Source organism: Chlamydotis macqueenii, chromosome 8 (assembly GCF_036417535.1).
Source record: "Chlamydotis macqueenii isolate bChlMac1 chromosome 8, bChlMac1.mat, whole genome shotgun sequence".
Taxonomy (NCBI): domain Eukaryota; kingdom Metazoa; phylum Chordata; class Aves; order Otidiformes; family Otididae; genus Chlamydotis; species Chlamydotis macqueenii.
In genome coordinates this window covers 5,584,403-5,609,838 of record NC_141563.1, presented here as the reverse complement: position 1 = coordinate 5,609,838, position 25,436 = coordinate 5,584,403, and the positions used below count along the sequence as shown (strand labels likewise).

The window sequence follows — 25,436 nt, the reverse complement described above, 5'->3', positions numbered from 1 at the left end:
AAGCTGAAATATATTTTCCATGGTTGTGTACTGTGCACCAGGAAAGCCAGACTCCATTCAGCAGCTCTTGTTTTCACTGCACCTCTCTCACAGAGACCCTACTTGCTGACATTTTCTATCCATTTGCTCTTACAGCAGCTGTGTCATTCAAGTACTTTCTTTTGCATTTACTCCACTGATTTACTTATGAAGCAATTATGAAGAAAAAAAAGAACACCAAACCTTAGAAACTCCCTCTTCTAGCCTTGGTTCTGTCAGGCTAAACAAACCAAGCGCTTTCAAAGACTGCCCACACAGCTTCAACCGCTATTGACCAGAACAAGCCAAAGACTCCCAGTCAGGTCATTTGCAGCCTTCTTGGCATTTTTTTTTTTACTTCAACTGGAAACGTTTTGCCGGATACCAGCGCGTAAGGGAGGGCTGAGGTGAACCTGAGGGGCTATGGCTGCCGCCCGCCCTTCTCCCTCAGCGGCGCCTTCTCTGCCTCGCGCTTCCCGCCTCTCGCTTCCCGCTCCCTGCCTCGCGCTTCCCGCCTCGGCGGCGAGGGGGGAGGAAGGAGGGCGGGGAGCGCCCTGAGGGCGCTCCCCGCCCTCCTTCCTCCCCCCTCGCCGCCGAGGCGGGCCCGGGCCGGCTCCTCCTCTGACAGCTGCGGGCGTTGGCAGGAGCACAGGCCGTGCCTCCCGACCGCGCCCAGCCCGCGGGGGATCCGAGGGGCGAGCGTTCCGCCGTCCGTAGCCGCACGGCCCCGCCATGTTTCAGCTCCTGAGAGGTTTCGCCTTGCCGGCGGTCGCCTGCGACGGGAACAAGGATGCCGACTCCCGGTACGCCAACCTCTTCAGGAAGCTGGATCTCAACGAGGATGGGAGGGTGGATATCGCTGAGCTTCAGACGGGCCTCCGGGCTATGGGCATCCCCCTGGGAAAAGAGGCGGAGGAGGTAAGAGCCGGCGCGGAGACCCTTCCCCGGTTTTCAGCCGCTTCACCCCGGCGCCGTCTCCCGGAGGCGCAGCCGCTGCCGAGCCTTCTCTGTCTGGCACCCCCGGGGCTGAGGGGAAGGGGAGGCGCGGCCTGGCCGCCCCACCCCGCCGGGGCTCCCCGGGATGGGCCCGGAGCTGGGGTTGCTGCAGAGCCGGTGGCTTCGGGCCGCTGCGGGAAGTCAGCGGCGGGCCTGGCTTTTGCCTTCCCGGGGACGCCGTGCCTGCTGCGGGGGCTGTGCTGTACAGGCAAGCCTCAGGGTTGTGAGTGAAGGATCCCGAGTACGAATGCGATTAACAGTGCGGCTGCTGGCGGTCCTATTGCCAAATGGGCACAGCCGGATTTATTCATCATGTGTCGACTCTTGGCTCCCTTTGACTCTTTGTTGTGTGATATTTGATAGCATATTCCTCCTCCAGCTTTTGTCTGTCACTATGCATTTTGTGTGATGGAGGTCAGAATAAATTAAGGCTTGCTTTGGGCAGCAGGTAAGTAAATCTGTATAACAGCAATATCAGAACTAGTTATTGAAGCTAGATCTCCAGGAATACAGGGACACGGAAATGATTCTTCTTGGCATGGGCTGTACCCGATACTAAGGCCTTTAAATTAAAAACTCACACTTGTAACAGCAGCCATCAAACCATGGCACAGACAGCACACTCTCTCTGTGCTGTGGATTCTGCAGCGATCAGGTTGGACTATTACATTCCTTTGTCTCCTGTTATCAATGTTGTGACCTCACAAGTCAGTAAAACTTGAGTCACCAAGTGTTCCAGTGCAGTGCTGAGCTCAACTAGCAAATCTGACCTGCACCTGGAAGAGAAATTTCTCTTTCCTACTTGTTTTCAGCAATCCCCAGGAACCCGAATATAAAATCATTTACTGTACAATTCTGTAGGCATAAGTATTGTGTGGCATAGGTGTTGTCTGTGCTGAAAAGGCATGCGTAGGTTCAGTTAGGCTGACCAGGTACAGCTGAGATCTGTGCCAGAGCTGTTACCATGAAAGTCCTGTTCTTTATTTCAGTATAAAGAATGGTTAGATAGTATTCCACTCCTATGCCTGTACTAGCTGTTGCATACTTGCTGAAAGAGGTTCAGGAAACTGAACTTAAATTTTGACTGTAGTGTTAAGAGATATTTTTTTTGTCAATAACTCAGTTTCAGTGACCTTGCACTGGGACACCACCAGTTCTTTCCTATCATCTCATTATTTGGTCTCTATTTTAACTTTTTTTTGGGTATATTTAATTCTCTGTCTCATATACTTAAGGCAGCCTCTGGAGTTGAATGATGCTTAGGTGACAGTATAAATGAAAGCATGCTTTCACTTCAATATTGCTTCTGGGCAAAGGCATCTTTACAATAAGTACGTTCAGCATTCTCAGTTTTTGGCGCCTAAAGGAGGGACAGTTTGGCCTGTTTGCTTATCTGTGAGAGTTGTCAGTATTAAGAGCACCATAGTTGAGAACTTCAGTCGCACATTATATACACATTGTTGAAAACCTGTTGTACCAGTTTGACTGTAACAATTTGGGGTTTTTACTTCAGTGCACAACAGGGGAACAGGTGACTGTAACTTAACAGTCAGTTTTCTGATGTTGAAGGAGAGTGGCCTTTCCACATAATTCACTGAAAGCTCCTGAGACACAAGTGGTGTATTTCTTAAGTTTTGGGCAACTTAGATTTGAAGTTCCAAGTTCTTTCTCAAGATGTGATGCCTTTCATTAAGAATGCACATCTGGGTATCTGTCAAATTCTTCTCAGTTGCTACAGGGTAAACTGGAAGTGAAATCCGTGAAATCAGTAGAGATAAGCTAGATTTACCTGGGTGTCGTGGAGAGCAGGAACTGGATGCCTTGGTTGCTTGAGAAACACAGAGCAAACAAAATAAGCCATGAGTCATGTTGCACATCTGAGAGGGGTGGAAGAATTATTAGAGTGCACTGCAACTTCCATAGGTTCACTGTTTTAAACTTAGTGGTGGGCACAATTTGAACTAGAAATGAGACTAGTTATAGATAACTATTAATAACCAGACTTAATATAATATGAGAGCCTCACCAGGACTTGCCTCCAGCTTATTTCCTGTCTTTATGTAGCTGATCTGCCTGTCGTTTCTTGCGGTGCAAAGCTGCATTCTCCCACTTACTTCACTTCAAGCTTTAAAGTTTAAGTCAGTAAAATGTATTTTTAGTACTTGGTAAAAAGGTTTTTTATTAAAAAAAGTCAGATATTGAATCATATTTATGTTTGGAGAGGCAGAGTTATTTACTAATAACTAATTAGTAAAGAAATGGGATGTGGCAGCATTACACGATGTGGCAAAGTGTTTGCTACTGAGCTGCTCAGCCTTGATGCTATGAGGCTGTCAGACCTTGGGATATCCTGAAGTAGAGCAGGCTTCGGTGCCTCACAACGGGGTCAGGGTCTCAGGCCTGGCACTACTGTTACGTTCTAGACACGGGTCTGGCGTAGGTTTCCAAAAATACTCTTGCAGGGCTGGCTTCCCCTGCATGGGATGAAGTCCATGTACACAGGAGTGTTGGTCACTGTACTTCTGGGGAGCACAGCTGCTTCCTGGTTAACTCCTGGTAAGGGATCATGTGAGTGTTACTGTGTTTCACTGCAAAGCCAGTTACTTATCCAAAGTAGTCATCTTCACGGTATAAATTACTGTTTGTGCTGCTAGTATTACTTTCCTCTTTTCTCTTGAAATGTAATTCCTCTCTAGAAGGAATATGCATGTCTTCTTTTAAAAAAGTTTAAAAGCTGCTGTCCACTTGAGTAATAGACTCCTGGTATGCTCGTTTTATTTCGCCTTTCATCAGTTGTCTTGGCAGTTTTATTAATGTTTAATGTACGATGAGACACTCTTTTAGGTGAAGTAACATTGTAGATACGAGAATTGATGTGAAACCTCTGGTAAACTTTGGCGGTAGGTTGCATGTCCCTCTAAGGAAGAATAATCTTTTCCCCATAGCAAGACATCATAGCGCAGTGCGACAGAAGCTCCTGACTTCGTGTTCTACTTGACCTGCCTCCTGTCAGTATCTGACAGACAAAAGTAAACCACTGGAAAATCCAAAATGTGTGCTGCTTAGAGGCGCCAGGATGACTCCTGTTTTATATTGTGGTAAATTACCCGCCAGGAATGCGTAACTTTGCAAAGCTTTGCAAAAGATTCCTGACATGGTAGGTCGACACCTCTGAAGAAGGAACTCAGTGTGGTGACAGTGTCAAATGGCGCTCTACAAGCAACATTAATGGCTATTGTACGGCCACTTTGATTAGTGGAGTTGTCCAGTAGAGACACAAAATAGATGCTGGGATCAGATCTCAAGTGATCTCATCCTGTGTCTTCAGAATGCCGTGAGTCTCTTAGGTGGGAGTACCATAAATGGTGCGAGTGGTTATATGAAGTACTATTTTTGTTCACCCTTTCCTTCTGTTGCAATCAATCCTTACAGTAAACCTGTAGGAGGCGAACCCCGCATATCAAGCTTTGGTTTGCGGTAGGAACAGCCAAGTGTTCGAATTCAGGTCCTATTTATACATTGAGTCCTGGAGCTGGGAGTAGAAAGATGTTATTGAAATGAATAATTACATTCTGGAAACAATATGACGATCTTATTTGGACTGACTCTGTCAGGTTTTGATGTAAGTCTTTGGCTACATTAAGGCTCCTTTAGATGAAGCAGCAGTGTGGTGAGACACCTCTGTGTGGTGGAAACGGGGCCCAACGAGACTAAATTCTCAGCAATCAGCATATGGTCTGTTTAATCTACTCTGTTTATGAAAATTTCAGTCCAACAAAGTCTAAAAATACTTAGAACATTTGAAGCATGTTGCTGCATTTAAACCAAAGAAAAGTCAGAATTCTGTCAAGCGAGGCAGGCCCCTGCGCTGTGTTACAGTGCAGCGTCTCGGTGCGAGAGGACGGGTGAGAACAGCACCAGGTGTGCCATGTTTCCTTCTGTGCTTTTCTCTGGCCTCTAAAAACTACAGCTAGGTCCTGCTTCAGAGCTTGAAACTTACTGTAGCTGTTCTGTTCTTAGTCCAGAGAGCACATACTTGTTTAGTGACTGAGCTAAGTATGTCCTTGAATATTTTTACACTGTTTTATTAAGATTTTTACTCTTTTCTTAAATAACTTCCCTTACACAGCCAAATTAGAAGGCTACTAGACCACATTAACTGAAGCCTCTTCGTTATGCTGTAGCTTGGCTAGAAACATACAAAAAGCACTAGTTCCTTTGGGAACTTCTTAGAAGAAACATGGGCATTTTCAAGCGTATAGTATCTACTCTTACAAATCGTTATCGGACGTGACATGCAGACTCACAGTCTTAGAAACTTCATCACTTTTATGTCTGTGTGTCATTCTTTATGTGAAATGAGCTTTCTCTCACCTTCGTAGTGTGCCGAAAACTGGTGCTATAGATTTAGAGCAGACAGGCATCTTCAACTTTTTACCAAAACAGATGTCACATCATGTGATTGTGAAAACTAGAACTACTTATTTCCTTTAAACTTTGCTTTTCAGGTCATAATATGTGTTATGATTATGTCTGATTGTGGGGACTTAATTGTGAAATACCGCAAACATCTTCAGTAATATATCTGACTTCAACTGTAAGCAAACATGTAAATCATTATTTAATTTCAACATGTACAACTTGAGAAGCTTTTAACTGATTTGTGCGCTAGTCTCCAAGTCTCCACATGAAAGAGCAAGATGAATGTAAGTTTGTTTTCATAACACTTTAAACATCCAAGGAGATAAACTGAATTTTTTTAATACTGACTTGATAGCTTTTTTTTCCTGAACAGTGACAGGATACAGTGAATGATTAATTCTTCCTCTTATTGCTGCAAAGTGCAAGAATGCAAGACACCAAATATGGGAACCTCCCACCCCTGGAAGATCTCTTAAATGCACGTTGAAATGCTTTGCTAAATCCCCGTCTTGAGACATCAGTGTGTCCTGGGTAAACAAACAAGGTAAACTGGTAAATCTTTTAGGATAATTGTAAGGTGGGGATGCCTCCGTAGCAGAGCAGTCTTATTTAATGGAAAAAGTCAGTCTACCAAGTATGTTCAAAGTCAAAAATACCAGTGTAACTTGCAAGGAATGATGAATGAAGGTACAAGGGATAGTTTGCTTCTCCTATTTATGCTGTTTCGGATTCTTGGACTCTAATTCATAGTTATGAGTTGAGAGAGTTTATCCAGGTCCTGACGGATCAGCTTCTGCGAGGCATACTGGAGAGCATGCTCATGACTTGCGTCTCTTCCTTTTTAGGCTCATTTTGTAAAGATTTTTTTTACCTGAAATGGACCAGTAAGAAGACTGTTGCTAGTGCTTTCCTGATGCAGGGAAGAATGGTACTCGGGACAGAGAACAGGGAGGGGAAGCTTTGCAGCTGACAGCAACGTCTTTGCTATTGCCAAGGGTGCAAGTCTGCTGTACTGGGATGGGGGGCTCTGCTAACATCTGTCTGTGGCAGATATAAAGAGCCTGCTTGGGTACCAGTTACATGTTGGTAGTATCCTTTCGGAGGGAAGCGAATAATAAATACGAACCTGAGCAAGTTGGGAGGTCTTTGGAGGCAGTGCGAATTACAGTTTTGCTCAAAATGCAGTGTGGTGGTGAATTTCTGGAGGTTAAGCAGCAGCCTAGTTCGTTGGTGTGTTATGTGGACTCACTGGTTGGGGTATAGCGCTGTGTGGACGCACTTTCCCTTTGTGCTGGATTTATCTCCCAACTGATGCAGTTTGACAAGACTGACTTTAATAATCTTTATTACTGATTTTTGGGTTATGATCGTGTGTCGTAAACTTGTGTAGTCTTGGCAGATGTCGATAGGAAGGGGACAACATTAGTTTTTAGCATTGTAGGGTACGTATCCCGTAAAGAGAGAGGAGTTGCATATGCTTGAGCTGCGACTGAATTTGGCTTCCAATAAGATTGCAGTCTAATAACTTATAATTGTAGAATGCGAAGCTGTATGAATGACTGGCACTAATTATTTTAGAGGTGAAGGGGGAAAGAACAGGAAAAGGGGAGAAGAGGAGACGGGAATGGTGTGCTTGGTTTTATATACAATACCTCTAGTTTTAAAAGAAAATGAAATTTCTGAACGCCCAAAGACATGATGCTGTTCTTGCTGGGGTGCTGGTGTTTTTTCTATGCAATATTTGTAGCCCTTTGGCGCTCTAGTCATAGATTACAGAACAATGAGTAGCTAATTGCACCAATTATGTGTCTTTAAGTGTTGGTTTTTTTACTTCTGTCTCGTAAATAGCATGATGGGAAGGCAGAAACACCCAGTAACTTCTTAATGGATCACTTCCTTTTAAATATTCTTTACGTGATATTGATCAGCTGAAATAACAAGCTAATGAGTAGATGATTGGTAATCATTTGTGTACTGAGCAGCCCTGCCTTTCACGCACAGTTCAGTTTTGGAACCAGAATGTGATGGCTTAGGTACAGTACACAAATAATGATACGAAGTAATATAAAAATTAAACTGTGAATTTAAAAGAAAAGTCTACATAAAAGCATGAAGATTTCTATTGTCTTGCCTTCTCTATCTTTATGTTGTAGCTATGAATGTGTAAAAGTTCATAACTTTAGCATAGCATAATCTAATAATTCATCAGGCCACTTACAGGGCATCAGGATTTTTAGGTGTATATAAAACCAGTCTGTAACTTTTTTTCTGAATGCTTTTTTTTCCCTTCAACAGACCTGCTAGCTTAGGTTTCCACACCAAATACAGAGGACTTCTGGAATTCAACACTGCAACATGCTTTATGTAATACATAAATTTAAAAATAAAAATGTGCAGTGTTTCAGTCTACTTGTGGCCTTTCACATTGGTGTTGCCCTGCTGCGCAGGGCTTTGAAAGCAGCTGTATTAGCAAAATACAGAGCAGAAAAAGAACAGAAGTAGCAGAATTTGAAAAAAAAAGGCAGCAATGTCATGACCAAATAGACAGCACAGGAGCGTTGTAGTCAGTGTGTGTGAAGGCCTGTAGCACTAAAAGGAAAGATCATCTAAACAGTCTTCTGTATCCATCAGTAAACAGCAATTCTTTATGTGGTCACCATTTCATTTTGTCTAATGAATCATCTTTATTGCTTGGGGTTAAAGTTTTTTAGACAATGAGAAAATAAATGGCACGCCTTGAAAAATAACCGTTTTCCTCATGGGGCTGGGCCTATATAAAGGTGAGGTGATCTCACAGTAAGTCTGTAACAAGAAATGGCAGGTTTTACGTGGCAGACACACTGAACATTGTTTCCCAGGACTTCCAAGTGAGGACTGGCATCTAGTTTGGTTCCTGCTCTATTGTTGTAAGCATGCCCATTTTACAATGCATCCGGTTCTCCTCCACCAGAGAAGCTGGTGAACCAGGAAGCGGCACAGTGACAAATGGTTGTAACTATGCAAAATCTTGCTGCATATTCAATACAGAACAGCAGAGATGGATTCCTCGTTGAACTGAAGTGAGGGTGGTTGAACTTTGGAACAGGTTGCCTGGGGAGGCTGTGGAATCTCCATCCTTGGAGATGTCCAGGACTCAACTGGGTGTGATTCTGCACAACCCAATCTAATTAAATCTAATTAAACGTGCTTTGAGCCAGGGTTGTGCTCGATGGCCTCCAGAGGTCCCTTCCAACCTGAATTATTATTTATTTGTCCCTGGGAGTCAGTGTGCCACAGAATCAGCTGTCTTCCTGCCCGTGGAGTATATGACCCCCCCCACGAGGGAATCTCAGCCCTCCAAGTGGAAGGCAAGCTCCTTTCTGTGTTCCTGTTTGTTCCACAAATTTGCGAATTACTAGTTTTAATCTGAAACTTTAACACCCGCATAATTAGTACATTTCATTGACAGCAAGAAGCTTTTCTTTGTATGAACATTTAGATTTGTGATGTGGAAAAAATGCATGTGCCTGCTGAGGGAAAGCATACATTTTTGTTGCCTGTTGTTTCTGTTCTGCTGCACTGAGAATGGCTGAGACTGGCTTGAGGTCTGGAAAATAACTGAAAACAAAAGTAGGGAATGAAGAGTATGTTTGTGCTGATCTTCTAGTTGTTGCAATATAAAATCCGCTTATTGGGCAGATGAAATGAAAGGTGCCCCCTTTCACACACGCTAATTGCCAGCTCTTTAAACCTCCTAGGAATTTCCGTTTTCTTTGGCTCACGTCATCCCCAGGAGTGGAGATTTTGTAACTGGAATTTAGTTAAAGTTTTGTCACTTCTGTGAGCCAGAACAACGCATTCCTTGTTCTACATTTTCGTTTGTGTGGTTCAGGTAGCAGTAGGGAATAGTAACGATTTGCGTTGATCAGAGTTCGCTCCAAGCATGTGTATGACTGCCGCAGAAATGACCTCTTCTCAGTAGCCTGTGGGAGTCTAGCAGGGCTCTCGGATCCTGCGGTGTGAGGTGCCATGCGTGGAGCGCAAGATGGGTTGAGATTGCAGTGTCTTTGAGGGGGAGACTTTTTGGGGGGTAATTTTCAGTGGTGGTTTTTTTGAATGTTTAATATATTAGCCTTTCTTAATTTCTTGTTAGAAGGTCATCCATCATTATGGATGCAGGTCATGCATCCATAAACTGCAATAAATCTAAATTATTTTTTTTTGTAATGGGAAATTCTGAACAGCCCTAACCACGTTGGCAAGGGCATGAAACTGAATTGATGAATGTATTTTTGTTGACAAGTCATTAATAGAAATTACAGTCAAGCTGGAATTACAAGTATACCAAGAGCACTACTTTTCTAAGCTGGTACCAAACACCTTTATCTGAGTATGCGATAACTTGAGTTGATTTTATTGTGCATAACTTACTGTATTATGGGAGGCAAATAATTTTATTCTTATTTCACTGTGGAGTGTCTTCCTCACTTCCATAGAGAAGTCTGTGATAATCTCATGAATTTTGGTTTGTTTTTTTTTTAGATTAAAGTACATTTCTTTTAGTAGAGAGGCAGGAAATATAAAGGAGGCAACATAAGTGTATTCAGATGTTTTCAATTTTTTTTCAGACATCTGCAAAAAAATACAGAAGAGTTTTCAACTTCCTTTATGTTTAGTTTCTGTAGGCTAGAACTTGTTGGACTTTGATCTTTTGAGGACTTCTACTAATAATAGTAGAGTAAGCGAAATTATTAAAAACGGATTTTGCAGATTAGAACAGCCATGCAAATCTTTTTGAGAGTTACTTTATTCAGAAACTACAGTTGCGCAAGGCAGTCTGCAAAATAGAAGTTATTTGGGAGAATTTTTGGGCTATGCTTTGCCCTGTGTATCCTGAAGTGCCCTGAAACTTACTGCAAATTAATGAACAGATTGTGCTGTCAGGCTGGTCTCCTGTCCGACTTGGCCAGAGTCCTGCCGCCGTAGGATTTCACACAAGGGAAACCACAGGGACTGATGCCCAAATGAAGAGATGAAGCATAATTTCCCCTTCAATCTTGTGTTCTGGAGCAGGGTTTTGGAGTAGATTTTTGTGCGTGCTTCCTGCCAGAGGAGATGGTAGCACTGTGGAAGCGTGAGAGCAGGTGGCAAGCGCCTGGTGTGCTGTGGGCCTTGCTTCTCCTGTCCCTCCGCATCTCCGCTGCTCTCTGCAGCCCTCCCTGTGTGGAGCCGCCCTTGCTGTGGCATAAAGCCCAAGCTAATAAATCCTGCGGAGCTTGTTAGCCCAGGCTGCGCTCTGTTCCCGGCTCTGCCTTTGAAAACAAGCTGGGCAGTTACAGGCTGATGCTTGGTGGGGGCAGCAGTCATTTCCCTTTTTTAAAAAGTATGTTTTCACACAGAAACGTGTGAAGTATTCTGGCCCTCTGTTGATGGAGATGTGTATGCCTAGGCTGTATTTCAGACTTGTTTCCTGCAGTGCTGGCAATTGTATACCATGCATTTGGTTCAGAGTTAATTTTCCATGTAGATGTTTCTTATCTGCAAGACAACTACTAGGAAACACGTGCAAAAATGGAAGAGAACTGTGCTTCTATTTGTTACAAGTCTGTAGTGGTTTGTTTGTTTTTTTAAAATCTTTGTCAGGGCTTCAGTTTGAAGCAGAAAGCCATGCCTTCTCAAACCCTGGAGACTGGAAGTGCTAGTCAGGCAAGAGCTTTGTCTTTTTTTTTTTTTTTTTTTTTGTCAGCAGTTAAAAGTTAATTGCTATTTGTATTTTTATCTTTATAATTCATAATTAATACAGCACTGGATTAAAGAGGACACTTAAGACTGTATTTTTTAAATTTTGCTGACATATTGACAAATTTCCTGCATAACTAGGAAAGTCACAGGCTTCAAGTTGCTCTCTCTTAGGATTTTGTCTTGTCCCACACCACCTCCTCCACAAATTATTTGATACCTGTAGGTGTAACTTGCCAGTGCTAGTAAGAAACCTTAAAACCTTTGAATAAGAAAGTTATGTAAATAATAAAGAATGCTTTCTTAAATCTGTCTTTACTGCCCAGTATTTTCTCTATGAAAATACTGAGTGTGTGTTAAATTCTGAAAACAAAATATAGCTCTGAAGTATACGCTTAGGTGTTTTCCTGATTTGACTCCCAAAGTGACCAACATGCTTTTCTTAAAGCCATGGAGTGTGCCATGCTGCTGTTGCTTTGTGACCTGCTGTAAAATGCCAAATGTTGAATTTTCTCTCAACAGAAAATTTTTAAAGCTGGAGATACTAACCAGGATGGACAGCTGGATTTTGAAGAATTTATGCAGTATCTTAAAGATCATGAGAAAAAGATGAAACTGGCATTTAAGAGCCTGGACAAAAACAATGATGGTATGCCTTCATTTATTTTATTTGTTCAAACGTTCTTTGAAGAAACTGTGGATTAAGAGTTACCTTCATTTATATTCTTTGTCTGAACTGGAGAATTGTGAATATAGAACCACTACTTCTTTTCCTTAATAGGATCATAATTATAGCTTACTACAGATTGAAATAATAAATGATTATAGTCTTTTTTTCTTTTTATTGTCTTCCAGGTCTGTTGATCTGGGGCTCTTTGTTCTCCAGATGGAGAAACTATAAGGAAGTTTCTAAGTATCTATTAAAGATAAAATAGTTATTAACTCACTGAATGTTTGCATCTCATTTGGTTGCATGATTTTAATGTACTTACCTTCGCTCAGCCTTTCTGGTAGATGACCAAATACATCATCTATGTTTAAATTGATTTTAAATTATTTTTGCTGTTATGTGAGTGTTACAGTGGAATGTCGTGAGCTCCAAGGTGCAAAGTGTATTAAGCTCCAGGTTTTAAATATGTATCTTCTTTATTTTAATGTTTCAAGGGAAAATTGAAGCATCGGAAGTTGTCCAGTCCCTCAAGATACTGGGTATAAGCATTTCAGAAAAACAGGCAGAGAAGATCCTGCAAAGGTCAGGAATTATTCTTAAAGTATTTTAAACTTCTTTGTATTGTTAATTACTTTTTTTTTTTTTTCATAATTCAGAGAACAGGATAAATGGGATGATAACTTTGAAAGGTGTTAGTACCTTCAGTGGTGCCTTTATAGGAATTCTCACATACTCCATCTGTTCTTGGGTGATAGTAAGTCTAGTCACTGTTTGAGCGTCTGGATCTGGGAGGAGTCTCCCTGTAAATGGTGACAGAATGAAGCATTGTATTATGTTTTTAAATGGGATATGCCAGATACACTTGGATAAGAAAAGCGTAGTATTGGAAGGGCATGGCAGATTTGGCCTTGAAGTCTCCATATGGAATCTACAGTCAGTTGTCATTGATGTGATGGCCAATATTAAAAAAAAAAAAAAAAAAAGGTGAAACAAAAAAAGCAACAAAGCAGAGCGAAGCACTATGCCTGATACTATTTCCTTATACAGTTTTGTTTGATTTCTTTCCAGTATTGATGCTGATGGGACAATGACAGTAGACTGGAATGAATGGAGAGACCATTTTATGTTTAACCCAGCTACAGACATTGAGGAAATAATTCGATATTGGAAACATTCCACTGTAAGTTCAACTTTTCTTTTAACTGAGTGCAGCTCTTAAGTTCATCTCTGCTGGGTTAATTTGCAATATTGAGTATAACAAGTTGACAGTTGTTATATTTCAAGCATACTTGTATTTAAGAGTCTTTGGTTTTCCTTTTCACTTCATGCTCTCCCGTTTACAAGCAGCATAGTGTCGTGTGAGTTTCTTCTGAACAAAGAATTTCATCTAAACTTTGCCAATAATCATCAGTAATTCTTAGGAAGGAATCCTTTTCTTCCTTTGGAGATATTCCGCAGAAAGATAGTAACCACAATATTGAATATTTTTCTTTTCACATTACAGTATATTCTTATGTTCAGTGCCTTTGATGTGTTGAAACAAACTACAGAAAAATTTTAACTATTTCTTATGTTGAAATTAGTTTAGCATTTGCATTTATATAGTAACGTTATCATTATAAAATCACTGGTATCATTAGTGATGATCATCTGTGCGTGTGTTCTCACACTCTTCTGTGCTGTAGAATTTCATTTAAGAATTACAGAATGTACAGCAATAGGCTATCCACTGTGCAGGTAATTTTTTTTTTAAGTTACTATTGAATGGAGTTCTTGCCACCTCAGTGACTGACTTTTAAGAGCAAATAATAAGGTAAGTAAACCAATAGTAATCTTATTTGCTAAATATCCTTCCTGTAGATTGTTGGAGTAATCCGTAAAGTTAGGTAAAGACAGATTTCTTTGAATATAGTGAGACCATTTATATCTTCAGAGATTAGTCAGCATTTCTATAATAAAAAATAGTTTGAGATCTAAAAGCTTTGAGTGTTTCACACTGTACACCCTCAGTTCAGAGATGCTTGCCAAAAGGGAGTCAGCTCTCTGTTTGCTGAAGAAAACACCCGAAGCATTGCTGTGAGATCAAATAGTCCTGGTCCCATCTTAGTGGAAAAAAACTCCTTTGCTTTAATAAAATGCACCGTTACTATTATTAAACATAAGATCTATATTTTTTTTATATTATGGAATGTCGTTAGTTACCCCCAAGAAACAATTTTAGAAGTCTCTTGTGATCTTCCCGTGTTGCAGTCAGCTGATGACCCAGTTATCACAGCCAGCAAGATCCAGCTATATGGGACACAGCTGGTGTTTCAGATAAGAGCAGATGTGAGACCTCGCATGCCTGGCTGGCATTGACAGCTCTTCCAGTTCTGTTTTTACTGTAAAACTTTAATTGCTGTCAGACTCTTGCAAGCAGATAACTGCATTGGCATAGAATTATTATGAGTTGGTAGCTGTGGCCTTTCTGTTATAAACACCCTCAAATTTAGCTTTTTTTTTTTTCTTAGTTGTGTTTAGGGTAGACACAAGATTTAAACCCTGGTAGATCTGTATAATATCTCTAAGAATATTAAATTAATTAAATTTATATTTTGAGAGTTCTGATTGATCTTTTGATGATTCCATGTAGTTGAGCAATTGATGACATCTTACGTGGAAACCAGGAATGTCAGAAAGATGAAAGGATTTTCTGGTTAATCTGTTCTGTGTTCAACATCCAGAATAGTTGGTGCTTAACCTGTTTTTCCTGTGGCTGTATCTATAATCTGCATCCTGCAGTTCTTCTGTTCCAAATGACCAAGATAATTTTCTGCCTACTTAACAGATAGGGAATGCAGCGTAAATTAGGGATGTAGTGTCTACAATTAAAATCAACAGTAGTTAAAATAAGTTTATTGGTTAACACGCTTTCTGGTCAGTACTTATCAGATATTAAAGCATTCTTACTTCTTTATAGGTTTAATTGATGCATAATATTGACTTCGCATTATCTTCAGTGGGTTTTTTCTCATATGCCATGGTTCTAAATTACATGAAGAGCAGAGACTTAAAGTTATGTTTAAGTGATATGTGAGATTCCATAGTCTTATGTCTTGGACAGCTTTATCGCTAAAGCCTATGGTAGTGTTCTTTGATCAAACTGAATGGTAATACAAACATGCACCTCTTAATGAAATTTCAAACTTTTATAGCTGAAGAAGTCATTCATGCATCTTTCAGTGTAACTGATGATAAGAAAAGGTATAAAGCATTAGTCAAACTTGACATTTTGTGAGATAATACATAGCAGTTACCAGAAATAGAATATTCCAATATATCAGCTATAAAAATGCTGGTTTAAAATGTTGAGGGGGGCTGGGGAAAGGGGAAATCCCACATATGTGTGAATGAATTACCTTGAGAGAGAAATCTCTTGTTAGCATCCTTAGGAGATTAGCAAACTAATCCCAGAAGGCTGTCCAGTGAAAGGTTAGCCGCAACATAAAAGCATTTGAGCTTTAGTGCTGACTGTAAAGGTCTGCTGATCATGACAGAATGTCTTTGTTTGGGCCGTGCTCAAGGCGGAAATTTGTCATAATTTTTAATGATGATGGTGCAGTCTTTGAAATGGTGGGTCTGTGGTGTTACTGCTCAGTATCTACGTAGAAGGGATTAAAAATTGCTATTTATTGAATAGCAATAGCAAGCCGTAGCAAGTTAATGATAGAGTGTAAATTAGAGATTTTTTTTTTTAACTAGCATTTTATTTACATGTTCTCAGGTGGTAGGTTAATTTGGAATTGGAACTGTTGATAAAATTGAAATGATAGAACGAGATAGTTAATTGCACATCTTTGCTTTGGATTCCAATAGGTCTTGGATATAGGAGATAGTTTGACTGTTCCAGATGAGTTCACGGAGGAGGAGAAAAAGACTGGACAGTGGTGGAAACAGCTGTTGGCAGGAGGAGTGGCTGGTGCTGTCTCTCGAACAGGTACAGCACCGTTAGACCGCCTTAAAGTGATGATGCAGGTAGGTGCAATGGATGGTCAAGAACTCTTTAAGTTTCCAGTATATCCTTTCCATTTTTATAGAAAAACTATAAACTATTTATAGTTTTTACAGTTTTTATATAGCTGTTATGGAAAACTGATGGCCAAATATAATATCTAAATTCTGGAGGTCTAGTTATGTTTTGACAATTTCCATGTTTTGTGTTCATAAAAGTTGTTTTTTCCATACTCATATTGGCAAAAATGTGAACAAAATATTATAGTATTTTTGCCACTAAAATAAGATTTTTTTTTTTTTTTTTTTTTTTTTCAGTAGTGGGTGTGTTTTTGCTCGGTGATGAGTTTTACAATCCAATCAGAGCAGTGTTCTTTACTGTGACTTTGTGGGGTTTTTTTTAGGTTCATGGTTCAAAATCAAACAAAATGAATATAGCCAGTGGTTTTAAGCACATGTTGAAAGAAGGTGGTGTCCGATCCCTCTGGAGGGGAAATGGTGTAAATGTTGTGAAAATAGCTCCTGAAACAGCTATCAAGTTCTGGGCTTATGAACAGGTAGGATGATAAACCAGGAATGAAAATAATGGTAAATAAAATCCTATATCACTCTCACTGTTCATCATTTGCACTATTGTGTTATATAGGAGTTCTTACCATGTTTGGGGATTTTCTCACAGTGGTTTTGAGTGACTTTCAGATTTAAAGTAGTCTATTTATCTGTTAATAGAATACTTGGTATTAGGCAGATTTGGCTGTTGTGTTACAAGCAGTGTGAATAAACTCAATCTGTCATGCATTTTAAACTGTCCTCCGGTCTGCATAGCTTTACGTGGAGTACTGCATTAGTACCTAGTTTGTTGCTTTGAAGTGACAGCAACCAAAAACTTAGCACGTTATGCTACCTGAAGTTATACAGGGTTCTTTGTAAGTAAAATATCGTGGTGCTATATAAGATGCCCTCATCCTGGCTTTCAGAGTTATATTTACCTCTGAATCAGCTTTAAGCACCATGTTAAGGCCTAATCCTCCTTGGGAACATGAACTGCCATTCCAGTGTAGTTAAATGATCTTTATTTTTCCTCTGTGGGGCTAGCTGGTGCCTGAAGTAGGACTAAATGAACTTACTGCACATCTCTATACAACTGTGAAATAAAAGCAACAAAAAATCAAGTAAACTTTGGGATATCTCAAGACTGAACAGCAGATTTTCATGCCATAGAGTAACTTTGAGCACATTATTCCTTACTCTTGCTGTGCCTTTCGGGAGCTGATGGCGCATTCTTGCATGATGGTGTCTCTGTCTTGAATGAAACAGTATGTACAGCTCTAAGTGTCTCCTGTGAACGTGCTAGTTGATCTTTCAGTCTCTCACTGGGGAACTGCAAGGGACTCGGGTTCCTCTGTGTTATCTAGGGGTCATAGTGTGGGTATGCTTGTGTTGGCTGTTCGTAGAGTACTGTGGGTGGCTGAGCCGTTCAGTGTAAAGGATTCTTGAAGGCTGGAATATTGTATTCTTGAGAATCTTTGTCCACAGAGTTGCAGTGACTATAGTGCTGAATTTGTTGGGTTAGTAAATGTGACTGTAAATACATTAAAAAGTAGGTACAGCTTGTAAAGAGGTTTTGTACTGTAATTCTTGCTGCCTTTCAAAAGCACGTGATGTTTATTTTATGTGATTTAACTATACAGTATAAGAAGATACTCACTAAAGACGATGGGAAGTTGGGCACTGTGGAAAGATTTGTATCTGGTTCTTTGGCTGGAGCAACAGCACAAACTTCTATTTATCCCATGGAGGTAAGTAACAGAGAATCTGCTTCCATTGGAGACTGCCAAATGTCTGGTTTATTTCCAAAGTAAAACCCATTTTGCTCTTGAAAGTATTGTAGGAATTGTTGTATGTAATTTATTTTTACTCTAGACTTCCTTTCAGAATTTCAGTACTAGGCAATTTCAGTACTAGAATATACAATGTTCTAATTAACTTTTGTCATTTTTCTGTATATTTGGCTGCATAATATTGTCTACAGCAATGTTTAAATAAAACCTAGTTCAGGGAAAAAAAATCCAATTTAAAATTAAGTACATATTCAAGCTATTTTCTAAGTTGGGCATAAATCATTTTCCTGCTGTATGTAAACAAGGAATGGTCTTGTCTGTAGCAGAACTGGTGAAGTTCTGTTGCGTTGTGACTAGTAGTACTAACGCGTATTGCAGTTTAACTTGTGTTGATATGTTAACTGCTCTAGGGTAGTTATTTCACATCCTGCTTTTTTTTTTTTTTTTTTTTTTTTAATAGAAGTAGGATGTACTGCCTTTACTGCTGGTTCTCCAGAAAGTTTATCTGCTGTGCAAATAACTGGAATGTATCTTTGGTCTGGGATTAAACCAATGCCAACATCAAGATAAGGAAGTAATGGCAAATATAATTTAAGTACCTTTTTCATAGGGAGGGACGTCGGCAGGAATAGAACTTAGCTGTTTTCGTTGCTGACGGTGATAATGATCTCTTTTTAAGTAGCATCCTCGCTGTTAGAGCTGCTGAGTCAGAGCTAGCCTGAGTACAGGGAGGGGTTAAGTTATAGAATAACTGAAATGATAGGTAGTCGTTTGGATTATACTAATCAGTGGAGACTGGTGAACTATTCTGCAATGAGATGCTCTACTCCCCCTAACAAAGATACAATACTGTCCTGGAAGTGTTCTTTAGGGTGTTTCTAAGTAAAAGAGAAAAGCAAAGTGCCAGGAAACTCCTGAGGAGGCTGTCATCTTATGAGACTTTAAAATAGGCCAAATTCTTGCTCAGGAAATGCCCTCTGTGGTTTCTTTTGGATACTGTTATTAATTTCTTTGTCCTAAGATGCTGCATAGTCTTACATGCATCATTAATTAGATGCTGGGTTTCTGTAGTGAGACGCAATCTTTGTATCCCTTAACTACCTCTCAAAGGGTTGTGCTTTTTTGAAAGATTTTTTTAATATTAAGATTTTCTTAATATGCTTTGCTGTTCCCAGATCAGAAGTGTGATCTGCTAGTAGGTTAATGCTCTCACTTGTTCTTTAGCTAATGCTTCTGTTGAATACTGCCCACACTGTTGTCTTCAAGTTGATAAAAAAAAAATCTGTCTGTTTTAATCAGGAAAAGAAAGCTAAAATGCAGTTTTAAAAGGCAGCTAGCGTACAGTAGTGTATGGTAGTATGCGTGCTACTCTGCAGTAATGATAAAACCTGAAGAAGCCTACTGCTAACCAGGCCTTAACAGCAGTCATCACAAAGGAGGTTTGAAGGACCAAAATGCAAAGCGGTTCCAGACAGTTGAACAAGCAGCGAGATACTGTGTTTTCCTGTGTTTATAAAACACCTTAACAAGTAGATATGTAATTAAGGCTACTATTTCTTCCACTTTAGGTTTTAAAGACCAGACTGGCTGTGGGTAAAACAGGGCAATATTCTGGGATGTTTGACTGTGCTAAGAAGATCTTAAAAAAAGAAGGTGTAAAGGCCTTCTACAAAGGCTATATTCCTAATATTTTGGGTATAATTCCTTATGCTGGCATTGACCTTGCTGTTTATGAGGTGAGTTTAGATCACTGGATGCATGTAGCTTTCATTCATTAGTTTATGAAAAGAGTGAATATTCTTTAGAATACTTATCACATTAATTAGATTTGTAATATGTGTGCAGTAGTACAGTTGCCTTCAATTTAAAGTAGACGAATGAGAATTTCCACGGGTTTTACTAGACTTTAATGTTTTTCTTTGTTCGTCCCTCCTGGAGGAGTGCCTGTGCCAATGGCCCCTTACATGCAACAGTATCAAACAAAAAAATCTCATAAGGCAGGATTGTATAGACCTTGGGAATACAGCGTGCTTGCATACTTAAATAGCCCTGTTGGCTAGAACATACCTGTTCTGTAGCAAATATGGGCCTTAAAAACCTGATATGATATTCGTATTATATTATCTATTCTGCATTTATGATACTTAATACATTTTTCTTGCCATTTTCTCTGATTTATAATTGTATTGTAGTAACCTGAATTCCTTCTGTATCTGTGCGTGTCACCGAATTCTTTGTGGCTGACATACAGTTGCTGACATAGAGTTTAAAACACTGCTCTTTTATTTCAAGAGGAACTGGCACCTCTTACACCCATCAGCAACAATTCAAATGTTTTATCTACTTTAGGTGCTAGGTGTTGCTTTAAAGTGTGGTAAGTAACTCAGCTGCACAGACTAGTTTTTTTCCTAGTCTAGACAAATGTTTTTGTGATACTGCAGGAGTAATCAGCAGAATGGTTTCAGCAAAGGTTTTCAAAGCAGTATGGAAATTATCTTTTACAGTTTGCATCCTTGCTTCTGCATGGGGTGATGTGCACAGCTGTGCGAGCTTTTGTTGCACCCTGTGGGGTGCTGAGTTGTGTTCCCCTCCCCCTCCTGCCAAAGTATTAACAAGTCTAGAACATGGGCACTGTTTACTGGTGCTGGATCTTTTCAGGATTTCTATTCTAGGCACTAACTACTGTAGTCTGGTTAAAGTCCTTACCTGTTTGCGAAGGTGTTTACTTGTGCACTTGAAAAGTAAGCATGTAGGACTGGCGTAGTAAGATCGGTGCTTTTCAGCACCAGTTTCTTACGAATAAAGATGTATTTGTTGACTTTCTTGAATGCAGATCTCTTGTCTTATTTTTTAATTTTATATCTTGGCAGCTCTTAAAGAGTACATGGCTAGAACACTATGCATCAAGCTCCGCTAACCCGGGTGTTTTTGTATTGTTGGGATGTGGTACTGTTTCCAGCACATGTGGACAGTTAGCCAGCTACCCTCTTGCTCTTATCAGAACACGCATGCAGGCTCAAGGTGAGTCCTATTGTACTGAAAATGTTTCTATGTGGTTTGTACCAAAATCTTATCGCTTGGGATAGCTGTAGCAGAGACATGGGAATAAATAAAACCCCAGCTTGGAAAACCAAGGACTTAGCTGGAAAATTCTTCTTAACGTTGGTCCCTTCTCTCTGTTATCCCCAACATTGTTCTTCGTCATACATAAGTCAGAAGTAACATTTCAGACACTAGCACTCTGTGTGCTCTGAATACCATGTTCCATACAAGACTACCAGGCATGGAGCCTCTGTCATAGTCCAGGAGCACTTTTCTGAAAGTTAGAACATTTCCTAAAATTTAGAGGTAAAATGAAAAGGACTTAGAATCATAGAATCGTTTAGCTTGGGAAAGACCTCTAAGATCATGGAGTCCAACCGTTAACCTCGCACTGCCAAGTCCACCACTAAACTATGTCCCGAAGTGCCATGTCTACACATCTTTTAAATATCTCCAGGGATGGTGACTCCACCACCTTCCTGGGCAGCCTGTTCCAGTGCTTGACAACACTTTTAGTGAAGAAGTTTTTCCTAATATCCTCTCTAAACCTCCCCTGGTGCAACTTCAGGCCATTTCCTCTCGTCCTATCGCTTGTTACTTGGGAGAAGAGACTGTCACCCACCTCACTGCACACTCCTTTCAGGTAGCTGTAGAGAGCAGTAAAGTCTCCCCTCAGCTTCCTCTTGTCCAGACTGAACCACCCAGTTCTCTCAGCTGCGACCTGTGTTCCAGGCCCTTCACCAGCTTCATTGCTCTTGCATCTGACTTGCATCTTCCTGTGAAGGTAGACAGCAATGTTTGCTCTGGAGGATGTTTCATAAAGACAGTTTCATAGCTGAGATTTTTGCTCGATAGCTTTCTGCACAGACTAATGATAGGTGCCTAGATTTCCAAAGGAATGTAGGTGAATAGTGCTTTTCCATGGGATTTAGACACATGGATATCTCTCAAATGTTTGGGATTAGAGAGATCTCCTCTCTGTGATGATTCAAATTTTAATCAGTGGCCCTAGAGGTGACAGTCGGCTCACCACCCAAGTGTTGAATACTTGCTTAAGAATTTTAATATTACTAGAACTGTTGTATAACACATTATCTTTTTGTTCTAGCCTCAGTGGAAGGAGCTCCACAGCTAAACATGGTTAGTCTCTTTCAAAGAATCGTTGCTACAGAGGGAATCAGAGGACTTTATAGGGGCATAGCCCCTAATTTTATGAAAGTGCTTCCAGCTGTCAGCATCAGCTACGTTGTATATGAAAAAATGAAGCAGAATTTGGGAATAGCGTGAAATGAAGGAAAAAGGTGAGATGCTTCTAGAAACACCAGAACAAAAATGATTTCTCAAGTAATCTACTGCCACAGTTAGAGACAGATCTTTGTGGAGAGATGCTGCAACTTCTACTTTTGCCCTGAAGTGGGAAGAAACTTTCTTAAATTCTAGTTCACCATTTCTAAACAGATACCTATATTGCACTTTAAAATGTCACTAAGTTTTTAAAAAAAATCAAGAAACTGTCTTTAAATCAACAATATGTTTATATTTTCAGGAAATCATGTATGTTTTACCTATGGCTTTTTAAAAATTTTGTCTTCTTTAAATGTGTATTTGGCTCGGATCAAACCAAAGGTAGGATAAATTTATACTGCCTTGATACTGAATATATGAAAGTGACTTTTTGTTTTGTCACGCTGCCTATACTCAAGCAATTCACTGTCAACATTTTGCACGCTTAGAAGTAAGCACTTATTATTGTTATTTTGGAAGACTCAATGTTAAGTTTGAAAAAATAGGATCTTAGGTACAGACAAGGAGGGAGTAAGACATTAAAATGTAGCCCATCACCTTTTATCTTCAGGCTGGCTTTTTAAAAAAGGTAAGAGCCTGAGAAACTGCTGTTCCATCGTATCAGAATACCTCAGATGGGTTTACATGGGATTTTTGTAATACAGTCAGTGGTTTTTGTAACTTGTAAATGCTAGCGCCATTAACCATGACAAACTTTGGGTTACAGCTGCATGTTTTATAGGATCATAATATACAGGCGCAGAAAAAGCTTGGTTACTAGATCCATTTCATACAAGTGCAATTTACTGTTGAAAAATGAGGTGGAGGATCCAGGATTAAGCTGATGGTGATTGTAATATGGCCAATAGCAGAGCTCATCACAGCTGCTTTGGGCAGAGAAATGCTTCTCATTTTGGATTCTCCATTCTTTCCGTTACTCAAGAGGGCTACAGTCCACTGTGTGCTTTTAGCCAGTAGAGGACTGTGTTATTATGTAAAGGTTTTACAGGTTTGTCATGCGAGATAAATCCTCTTTCCCTCACAGCCTTCTGTGCGTGCTGGCTGCGTGTGTGAAATTCAGGTAATAAACCGCTGAAGCATTTTGTCTGGGTGACCCAGTGGGACAGCTGATCCCAGGTGCCCGTCAGATCGATGTTAGCGAAGCAAGCAAAGAACGCACACAGAACTTGCTAGTGCTTGAGAAACAGCTCCTCCTCAAAAAACAAAGCAGCACTTCCTCAGTGTAGAAAGTAGGTATTTCCAGGTACCAGTACTTCCAAAATGACTTCCTTTTTGGGAGGGTGGGGGTGGTGCCGCGTTTCAGTTGCCTTCAGGCCTGAACACTGAAATAGAGTAACAGTTATTCCCAAACTCATTTGTTACTCTTTTTTCCAATTTCTGCAATGTATGGTGTGGTAATCTTTGTAAATTCGGGATTACCTTTATACTTGTCTTGACCTTCTGAAAGCAATTGCTCTTAGACCACTTCCTGAAATTGGATTACTGAAGGAAGAACTTTGTTCCTGTAAGGTCATTAAAAGTATCTTTTAAAAAGTTCTTTTTTTTTTTTAAATAAGCAAGCAAACATGAATAACTGCCTGAACTTCCCTTGTTCAACGTACAGAAGACTCTTTGGGCTGTATTTTTCAAACGGCAATGAGATGTAAATCTGTGTTCAGTGCTTCCATGGCTGGTGTTTATTCTCCATAAACTGATAGATAACAACTTCATAAAATTTGTATTACAAAATGTTGTTTTATCAGATTTCAGAAAATGGCAGCTTTTAGCTGTGTCTTTTGGGCTTCCTTTTAGGGAAACCTTGGACTTTGCACTTGTTTTAAAAAAAAAACAAAAAGTCATTCTATCCAAACCATCTGTATGTACAATGCCTTTCTGATCTGAATGTTTCTTGGTTTTGCCAACATTCTTCTATCTTTGTGGGATTTGTGAGATCGGTTCCCAATCATTTTGTTTGACTGTGACCAATGAGCAAACGCATTTTGTGTGTGTGAGATGCGGAGATGACTTTAGCCGTGTCTGTCCTCTAGACTTGCTCCATTTTGTTTATAGTGTGCAAGTGCCATTATGAGTATTGAAAATTATGGTCATGTTTTCAAATGTTGAAAAGCTGAGGTCTTTCAAATTTGATTTTTTGTTATGTGCCTTTATGATAACTGCGTTCAATTGTGTATCCTTTGTCTCTTAAACATATGTTTACCTTTTTAGCTCTATAAAACTACCAGTTTCTAATAAATGTTTGTTTCCTTATCTGGCTGGTGTGTGCTGATGCTTTTTTCATGGCCCAATAGACGGATGACACTTCATTATTGCACTATATGCATAATACTCAGTGTAAAAAATGAAGGTAATTTATCTAAAAGTAAGTGTGAGACTAGCCTACACTTTGCATTACATTGGTATTTGAAACACTAGTTTGAGATCAGTCGATTGTCATCCTGTTTAAAACTCTGTTTCATCGCTTAATGGAAGATGACAAAATGTTCATTATTTTTTGCTTGTTCATTGAACAGGATTACACCATGATTTGCTGCTGTATATGCTACAGGACAGAACTCTTAATAACGAGGACAAACATATTTGCTTATGTTCCTAGTGTTTATCTTGATGTTAATCTTACTTGTTAGTCAAAGGATCAATATAAAATCTTTTCGAGGTAATTGACTTAATACTCTGCACATGTAGCTGTCAGGGACTGAGAGCTGATATTTCCACCGTGGCTGTGGCTGTGGGCAGGGTGCAGTCTGCATAGGGGAGGTGGCAGCCGGGTGGGGGATGGCAGCTCCTCAGGCTAACGACTGGCCAAACATGGCCAGGGGTCACACAGCGGCCATCTGAGGAGGGGGCTTCCGACCACCCCCCATGTTAGCACCCGCTTCGTGCCTGTGCAGAGGACTCAGAACTCTCTGGAACCAGACCATACCAGTCTTCCAGGGGCATAACCGGAGGCGGGGATTAGACTATAAAAGACACTGCCTCAGGGAGCCACATGTGAGCCCCCCACCGCAAGAACATCATGGCTGCCCGTCACCACGCCCCCGCCACCAGGATCCCCATGCCTGCCCATCATCATCATCGCTGGATCCAAGGGTGGTGATATCTCTTTTCTTCTTTTCCTCTTTCTCTTTTCTGTTTTCCTTCTCCTTCTTAGAAATATTCCAGTAAGCATCCTGGCTATCAACCCTTTTTATGCTTTCCAGTTTTCAAAGTTAAGTTGCTCCACATGGCTGTATACTGAAAACACGCTCAGTAGCCAGCTTTCACGACTCCTGAGTTTTTCACACCAATCGTTCAAATGTTAAAGATAATTGTAAACCAATTAGGGAGACTTTCTTGTATCTGATTTCCTGCAAATAGAGTTATTTTAACATAAGATTTAGAAGTTTCCTTTTAGATAATGGAAGAGGTAGATGCTCAGTGTGTGATTCCTGACTAAA

General features: G+C 40.2%; 1 protein-coding gene across 3 annotated transcripts; it reads left to right on the top strand.

Annotated features, from left to right (window-relative positions):
- Positions 1–24,254, top strand: SLC25A24 (solute carrier family 25 member 24). Of its 3 annotated transcripts, XM_086753117.1 has the most exons (11): positions 1–936; positions 11,677–11,803; positions 12,319–12,406; positions 12,893–13,004; positions 15,680–15,838; positions 16,219–16,371; positions 17,506–17,613; positions 19,224–19,391; positions 20,526–20,676; positions 21,806–21,998; positions 23,027–24,254. In XM_086753117.1, exons 1-10 carry the CDS (start codon positions 751–753, stop codon positions 21,982–21,984), a joined length of 1,431 nt encoding a protein of 476 aa, XP_086609243.1. In that variant the 5' UTR covers positions 1–750; the 3' UTR covers positions 21,985–21,998; positions 23,027–24,254. The 3 variants fall into 3 exon arrangements, with proteins under 3 accessions (XP_086609243.1, XP_086609242.1, XP_086609244.1); XM_086753116.1 differs by having other exon boundaries at positions 21,806–24,254; XM_086753118.1 differs by lacking the exon at positions 1–936 and adding an exon at positions 5,832–5,980 and having other exon boundaries at positions 21,806–24,254.
- The last annotated feature ends 1,182 nt before the right edge of the window (positions 24,255–25,436 follow it).